General features: G+C 48.2%; 1 protein-coding gene across 1 annotated transcript in view; it reads left to right on the plus strand.

Annotated features, from left to right (window-relative positions):
• Window positions 1-7,954, plus strand: part of STK25 (serine/threonine kinase 25) — a 21,375-nt gene that overhangs the window by 6,565 nt on the left and 6,856 nt on the right. Inside the window, exons 3-10 of the mRNA XM_008629523.2 lie at window positions 4-66; window positions 1,229-1,285; window positions 2,295-2,403; window positions 3,657-3,814; window positions 4,069-4,254; window positions 4,799-4,944; window positions 5,808-5,922; window positions 6,218-6,289. Coding sequence (XP_008627745.1) covers window positions 4-66; window positions 1,229-1,285; window positions 2,295-2,403; window positions 3,657-3,814; window positions 4,069-4,254; window positions 4,799-4,944; window positions 5,808-5,922; window positions 6,218-6,289 — 906 coding nt within the window. The remainder of the gene's footprint in view (window positions 1-3; window positions 67-1,228; window positions 1,286-2,294; window positions 2,404-3,656; window positions 3,815-4,068; window positions 4,255-4,798; window positions 4,945-5,807; window positions 5,923-6,217; window positions 6,290-7,954) is intronic.

A 7,954-nucleotide genomic window follows, 5' to 3' on the forward strand; every position in this document is an offset into this window, starting at 1 on the left:
GAGAGTCCGGTGCTCAGCCAGTGGCACAGCCCCTACATTACCCGGTACTATGGCTCCTACTTGAAGGTAGGACAAACCATGGTGATTCCTTGCCAGTAGTTTGGGAATAGGGAGGGCTCCTCTGTGGATGCTGCAGTGGATGGTGGCACAGGGCACTGGAAAGTGATGTGTGAGTGGCAGCATGGCAGCAGGAGCAGTGGTGGCTCTGCTCACTGCATCGATGTGCACTTAATAGCAGAGTGGGCTTTGAGACACTTGCTAAGGACATGGAAATGAAGTGCCCTGTACTGTGTGGTACCAAGACCAGGGCACTTCACTGGAGAGAAAATTATTTGTTGAAGACTGAACTTCCCCTGGTCTGACAATTCTGGAAAGGAAGTTGATGGAATACTTTTGAATACTAAGAATAGCTCAGTCTTAAGGCAGTACCACTGAGGGATTTACGCCTCTGAAAAAAAAGAGGAGGTTTAAAGTACTTAATGAGAAATGGTGAAAAGAATTTGGACTGGGTCTATGAAGGAGTGCTAATACTGCTTCCATCGAGAATAGGTTTAGGAATCCCTAATGGAAGCTGCGAGTAGTATTGATCAGAAGTGGCCTAGGCAGGCTGGCTTCTGGAGATGAGTGTAACAGTGGGACTGCAGCAAACAGTTCCTAAGCTCCTCGGGTCCTGAATATTCCTTACATATTTTTCAAAGGCCATAATAGATTTTCTCAGCCTTCTGCTGTAGTTTCATGGACCTGCTGCTTATGTTCTGTTGGCTCCCTGTGAACCTCAGCATGGAAATCTCTTCTCTGAGGAGTGTCTTGCTGATTGTACTGTTCAAGCTGACAGCCCTGTTAATGAGATCAAAGGCTGCAATGCTCCCCTGCCATTGCCAAGAAGAACTTATGCCATATGAGCTGTTGGAGAGATGTTAAAGGGCTCTAACCTGGGAATAAACTTATCTGTGGGCTGGGCAGTCTGGTGCCTTTAGGGGCGCTTCCTCAGGTGAAACTGCAGACTGAGAGTTAGAAATGTGCTGAAGGCAGGTCCACCTCTGTAATGCTGTGTCAGCAGAAAAGAGGGAGCTGGGGGCTCCTTCCTTGAGCCCCTGAGAGCTGTAGTGTGCAGCATCTCTTAGATTGTGTACAGGACTGCTCTTGTGCCTTGCTGCTTCATGAGTGTTTCACTTTTTTGTCTGCTTTTATTACTGTCTTTGCTCTTGATTTGTGCTCTTGCTTGCAGGGCACTAAGCTGTGGATAATCATGGAGTACCTGGGAGGAGGTTCAGCCCTGGATTTGGTGAGTAAGTGGCAAGTTCTGGACTACAAAAAATACTGACTGAAGACTTGGTTTGTGCAATCCTCATAAGCCAGACACTCACTTGCCACATACCATCTTTTTGTCAGCCCTGTGCCGGAGGGATAAGCAGTGCAGGACAGGCATGTTGGTTATGCTTATCCCAGGACAGAGGGAATGCTTTCATGGAGCTCAGCTGTCCCAGCACTGTTGTCCAGCATGCTGTGCTGCTATATGAACACAGTGAACTGAAAAGTGACCAGCAGCCAGTTGGTTTTGAGCAGTGCAAATCTGTATTTCACCTAGTCAGAGTTATGGTATTGCTCAGTGCTCGCATAGCTCAGTAAAGACATGGTATATAATTAAGTTACCCCCAATTTTAAGAGAATACAAATGCAGAATGTATCCATAGGCAAAGATCTGCTGCACTGTATTCTGTCACAGCATTTTTCTCTTCTCTTCTCTTTAGGACAGTAATGCCCATTTTGGAAAACTGCTGAGCCTACAGTGACTTGGAGGAAGGTGTAGTGGGAGGATGTCATCAGCAGAAGTTACCTGAGTGTCAGAACCTCAGTTATTGCACTGAGAAGGCAGGTCTTGGTTAGAGGAGAACTGATGGAAAGGAGAAGAGCTTTGATACCGTACTCCACAGCCTGAGGGTTGATGTCTCAGAGGCTAAAATTCACTACTTGTATGCTAGCAGAGAGACCTGAACAAGAAAAACTCTTAAAATGTTCTGTTGGCCAATGTATTTCCAGGCCAAAGTGAGAGATGAACTGCTGTTTGTTTGGGAAGCCTGTAACAAACTGATAGACAAGCAGAAAATCCCCCAAAGTTTTTCCATTGAATACTGCTAGGTGCAAAGACCAACATTCTGCTTGTAGAATGTGCACCAGGTGTGCAAGAAGGTGTTTCCTGCTGCATATGACCTGCTTGGCCAAGGTTTCCAAGTAACAAACAAGTCCAAAGCATCAGTCACCCTCTTTTAAGTCATCTTTCTGCCTTTAATCAGCTGAAGCCAGGACCACTGGAGGAGACTTACATTGCTACTATCCTGAGAGAAATCCTAAAGGGCTTGGATTACTTACATTCAGAGAGGAAGATCCACAGAGACATCAAAGGTAAGATTGGAGAGCTCAGCTCCCTTTCTTGTAAGGGTTGTTAGTAATATTATACTCAGAGGTGTTATATTCCACCATAATCTGCAAGGTTTCAAAGACTTTCTCAGTGCTGCTTTTCTTGTTGGCTTGCTGTTTTCTGAATCTGATGCTTGTCACTGTATCACAACTCATGCTTTTCATGTCTTTAGGGTTTAGAGTAACAGCAAGGATCTGTAGCTCTCCTCTGGCACTTGGAGTTTGGACAGTCAGGGAACTAAAGCAAAGGAGTCAGTGAAAGGCATGCTCAGATATTAGCTGACTTGTGTCTGGATATTTGCTTTGCTGCTGGACCCCAAGGGTGTGTGTGCTGGGTATTGCGGTTATAGCTCACAGCAGAAGTGAGCTGTCCTCATGCAGGGTTCACAGCCCTAGAAAATCAGGGCAGCTTGTGCCAGCTTATCCTCTTGCTGGTTTTTATAGTCACTGGCCACGTGCTGTGTAGAGAGAGCTGGCATCTGCCTCCTGAAGAGCAGTGTCACAGCGAGCCCAGAGCATCAAAGTGCTGCAGTGGGATGGAGGGACAGTGCTGTGGAGCTGGGACAGTGCTGTGGAGCTGGGACAGTGCTGTGTGCTCACTGCTCTGACCCACTGCAGGAGAGGGTGTGAGCAGGCAGGGAGCAGAATCCTCATGCAGGGAGATTGGGAGAAAAGATTTCATTGTGTATGTGAGACTGCACATTTCTAGCACTGCACAAGATGTGTAGGGCTGGTGGCTGCCAGTGGTGGGGAAATGCTGAAAGTTGTTAGGTAGGGTCTCAGAATGAAAAGTCCTGCAGAAAACCCCCATTCCCAAACCTGCACAATGTTACAGTCTTATGAGTGAGTGGGAACTAGTACAAGAGCTCTTTAGAAGGATCTGCTATTTCACCTGTGCTGAATGCTACTCTGGAAAAAAAATCAAGAGCATTAGAGGCTGTGTCACCCTCCCTTCTTTGTGTGGCCAGGAGTCACACTGACTTGGTGTGGCCCTTCACATCTACTCCCTGCTCCTACCTCAGCAATAGTCCCCTTCTGATCCAACAAAGTGCACGAGCTTGTTCCACATTACCCAGTGGAGTTCAAAGCGGAGGATGGGTTGAGGCTGGAAATCAGGCTGAGGGTTATCACTGGTGTGAAGGAGGATGGCATGGGAAGGCTCCACTCAATACTCGGTTCTGTGTGGGCTGGGGGTGATTCAGAGGCCAGCAGATTTAATTACTTATTTGTGTGTCCAGCTGCCAACGTGCTGCTTTCGGAACAAGGAGATGTGAAACTGGCTGACTTTGGGGTGGCTGGACAGTTGACAGACACCCAAATCAAGAGAAACACCTTTGTGGGGACTCCATTCTGGATGGCACCAGAGGTCATCAAACAGTCTGCTTATGACTTCAAGGTGAGCTGGCAGCAGGAGGATTGCTGCTTGGGGCTACTATACAGGTGGTGGTGCTTGGACAGAAACAGGGATTGGAAGTGCTGCTTGCTGCAGGAATTAGTCTTTTCTGTTGTGATGCAGGGTCTGCTGGAGAAGTTTGTATATTAGACTTGAAATGCCACATCTGATTTATGTGATTAGCTGTCCTAAAAATGTGCTTTCATGTTGTAGAATTGCTCCTTGCTGTTCTGTGTTGTTCTTCTTCTCTTTTCCAGGCAGACATCTGGTCCCTTGGGATTACAGCCATTGAACTAGCAAAGGGAGAGCCTCCAAATTCTGACTTGCATCCTATGAGGGTTCTCTTCTTGATCCCCAAAAACAACCCTCCAACACTTGAGGGTCACCACAGCAAGCCCTTCAAGGAGTTTGTGGAAGCCTGCCTCAATAAGGATCCTAGATTTGTGAGTATTGCTGCCCACCTGTGAATTTGGGTGAAAGTCAGCAGAGGTCAAAAATTCCTTCAACAGGAAGGTGCCAGAATCCTGGAGTGAGAGACTTGCTGACCTTACAGGGTGGACACATGAGCCTGGCAGGATTTCCTCATGAGGGGAGGTGGAGGGGCGGGCACTGATCACTCCTCTCTGATGGCCAGCAATGGGACCTAAGGGAATGCACGAGGCTGTGTCAGGGGAGGTTTAGGTTGGATATTAGGAAAAGGCTTTTCCCCCAGAGGACAGTCAGGCACTGGAACAGGCTCCTAAGGACAGTGGTCATGGCCCCAAGGCCACTAGAGTTCAAGGAGTGTTTGGATAACACTCTCAGGCACTTTGCTGAGGATTGGTAGCATTGTTGGGGGCTGTTCTGTGCAGGGCCAGGAGTTGGAATTGGTGATCCTTGTGCATCCCTTGCAGCTCAGGATATTCTGTGATTCCAGTTGAAGTCAGTGAGTTGCGTGTTTAGTGTGCAGAGATGTTAGATGTGACATGCTTTCCTTATCTGCTCCAGAGGCCGACAGCTAAAGAATTGCTAAAGCACAAGTTCATCACACGCTACACCAAGAAAACCTCATTCCTAATGGAGCTCATCGATCGATTCAAGCGCTGGAAGTCGGAGGGCCATGGAGAGGATTCCAGTTCTGGTGATTCCGATATGTACGTACATGTTTTGCATGGAGGGGTGCTCCTGCTGCCCCTGCTTGCCCCAGGGTAGCCTACTGCAAACAGCTCAGGTCCTTTTCCCACCTGAGATCTCAACTTTGATCTTTTGTTTGTGGGAGCAAGTGAGTGCTGCCTGAAGAGCCAGGCTGTTACCTCCTGTTCAGTGGGACCTCGTTCTCTGTTCACCTGTGGAGCCTCTTTGCTGAGTGTGAGGAATCAGGGTACTGACACGAAACAGTCTGTGTGTGACTAGTAGAACAGGGCTCTTGTTGCCTGTATTTTATGCACATTTCATGAACTACAAGAGCCCCAGGCTTTAGTAGCTGTGGCAAGAGCTGTGTTTGTGTGTATTGTGTAGTCAGGGGTAAATCTTTGCACTGCCATGCAGGGCAGTCAAGTTATGGGCCTTGGGTGGGGAAAGGGCACTTCATTGCCAGACTGGTGTCACAGAGCTGCTCTTCACCTGTAGTGGCAGCGACTCGAGTGACCAAGGACTCGGGGAGACTGGCTTATAACATCTAAGTCTGGCCCCTCACCTTGTGAGCTTGGATTGTCTTGAAATTCTCCTAAATTTAAGTAGCACTAGAAACTTCTTCAAGCTGGCTGGATCAGAGAGGTGAATGTGGTTGTTTGGAAACATGATATAGTACTTAGCTCAGATCTCTTTGATGCTGCATATGTGCTGTAGAGACTGAAGTGGTTTCTCTTCATAATTTGTTCTGGGATAGGGAAAAGCCTGAAGGCCTGCAGCAATATGGCAGTCAGGTGGGGAGAACTTGTGACTCTGGGAAAGGGTGGGCAAACCCTCAGTGTATGGAACTGAGGCTTTGTCTTGACTTTCCCCTTTTCATTTGCAGTGATGGAGATGCAGAGGATGGAGACCAGGGTCCAATCTGGACATTCCCACCAACCATTCGCCCCAATTCCTTGAGCAAGCTGCACAAAGGAATGGCTCTTCATGGTTCCCAGAAGGTCTGTGTGCTGTCTGGTCTTTCTGAAGTGGACTGAACTAGCACAAGCTTTTGGATGTCTTGGGGAAGCCACCAGGCACTTGTCTTCTGTCTGAAATTTACTTCAGTCTGGCACCTAGGGCTGGTGCTCCCGAAGTGCCTCTTCCACATCATCAGGGTACTGTGACTTGTGGCTTTCCCAAGATCTAGTGATGGGATTGCCGTGGAGGGGCTGTGAATTCACCAAAGGCTTAGTACTTCATGTGCCCTGGGAGCTTTTGCCTGTGCTTGTAACTTCTTTTCTTGCTGCTTTCCAGCCTACTGAGCCCATCAAGAGGCAACCACGGTCACAGTGTCTCTCCACACTTGTTCATCCAGTTTTTGGGGAGGTGAGTAGAACCTTCTTGCTCTCTACTGGTTGGAGATGAAGAGATACCTTCAGATAAGTAAATAAGGAAAGATTTGGAGAAGGGAGGTGTGGTGGGGTAGCTGGTAGGGCTAAGGGACTCTGAAGCATTTGCACCAGTGGAGGGGGCAAGACCATATGTGGGGAAAGTGAGTGTGTCCCTGGTGTGTACTGAAAACACTTGTGTTTGGAAGGAGGGCATTACCCTTCTGGTAATCTGTCTTTTGGTGAGGATCTGATAGAGAAGTATCTGTCTCCTGCCTGCATCTTAGGCTTGCTGATGCCTAGGCAGCTCCAGACTCTGATGTCCATGGCTGAAGTGCAGCTCCTGGTAGAGCAGATAGGTGCTTGAGCTGGCCTGTGACTGTGCATGTCCCCTGCCCTTCTGCTGTGCTGCTGCCCACAGCAGAGTTACTGAGGGGAAGGTAGGTGGGTTAGAGCAGGAATTGGCTTTGCTGGTTGCTAGGCCATTTCTTGATCTGTACAGACTGCTGTTGGTAGCAAGCCAAGACCAAGGAGTTCCCTGCCACCTAGCCTCTAGAAGGCAGGCAGAGAAAATGTGTTCAGAAAACCTACTCAATTCTCCTGCCTTGTGGTCTGGATGGGGATGTGGAGTTGAAGTAAGAGCTGCCATTAACGATAGGATGGTGTCTGTATCAGCAGAGAGGTGACAGCTCATCTTTCCAGCTGGGTGATGTTGTCAGGGAAGAGGAGGATAATCACAAGGGGGCTGCTGGCTGTGAGCTCTGGTTGCTCTTTCCAGCAGAAGGGTAGGAAAGGAGATTATGCTTTGGAAGAAATCAATCAGATGCTGCATGTCAGGGTTCTGTTCTTGAGATGCTGGTGACAGACACCCTTTCTCTGGTCCTGAGGAGTTACTCTTCTGGATCCTGATTGCATGGCCCAGCAGAGAGCTGAGCTTTTTCCAGGGATAGTTTCTGGACTTAACTCTCTTTTTTCAGGTTTACTGCTATGTGGAAAGAGGGTTTGCTGCATGGCAGGAACCAGAGGTCATTTGGAAAACCAGGCTCTTGACATTGCTTCAGTTGGAAATTGGGAGTTTATCTAACTGGCCTCTTTGTGCTCCACAGGGCTTGACTTTCAGAGGTCGGAGCATGAGGCCAGTGACCTGGGTCTTGTAGGCCTAGAGCTATGAGATGAAACTGCATTAAAACCATGTTGGTTTGTTTGTGCAGCACAGTCACTGATGTCTGGGTCTCTGCTCACTTTAGGAGCCTCCTGGGGCAGAGTGCTCAGGGCTGTGACTGTAAATGCATTTTTGTGCTTCTCCTTACTAACTTTGCTGCACCAGTTCCAGGCAGGAAGTGGCTTCTTGGACATTTCATTTCTGCTAGTTTGACTCCCTTGCCCCAGTTTGTTGATCCCCCTTTCCTTTGATTAGACTTTTGCTGGCTCTGCAGATCTGAGTGAAACTGGGAGCAGGAAAGGTTCTGGGCAGTCTCTGAAAGAACCTGGCTTTTGTGTGCAGTAGAGAGGGCTTGAAAGAAAACTTCTCCAGGTTGGAAATCTGCTTCACTGCTGGTTGAATGTGTTATTTGCTATTGGTAGGAAACCAGAACTGAAGACTTTGTCCTCCTCACTCTTGTGTGATTGCAGTTTAAACCAGCTAGGCTTGATCCCCTCTTTC

Source organism: Corvus brachyrhynchos, unplaced genomic scaffold (genome assembly GCF_000691975.1).
Source record: "Corvus brachyrhynchos isolate BGI_N302 unplaced genomic scaffold, ASM69197v1 scaffold223, whole genome shotgun sequence".
Lineage (NCBI taxonomy): Eukaryota > Metazoa > Chordata > Aves > Passeriformes > Corvidae > Corvus > Corvus brachyrhynchos.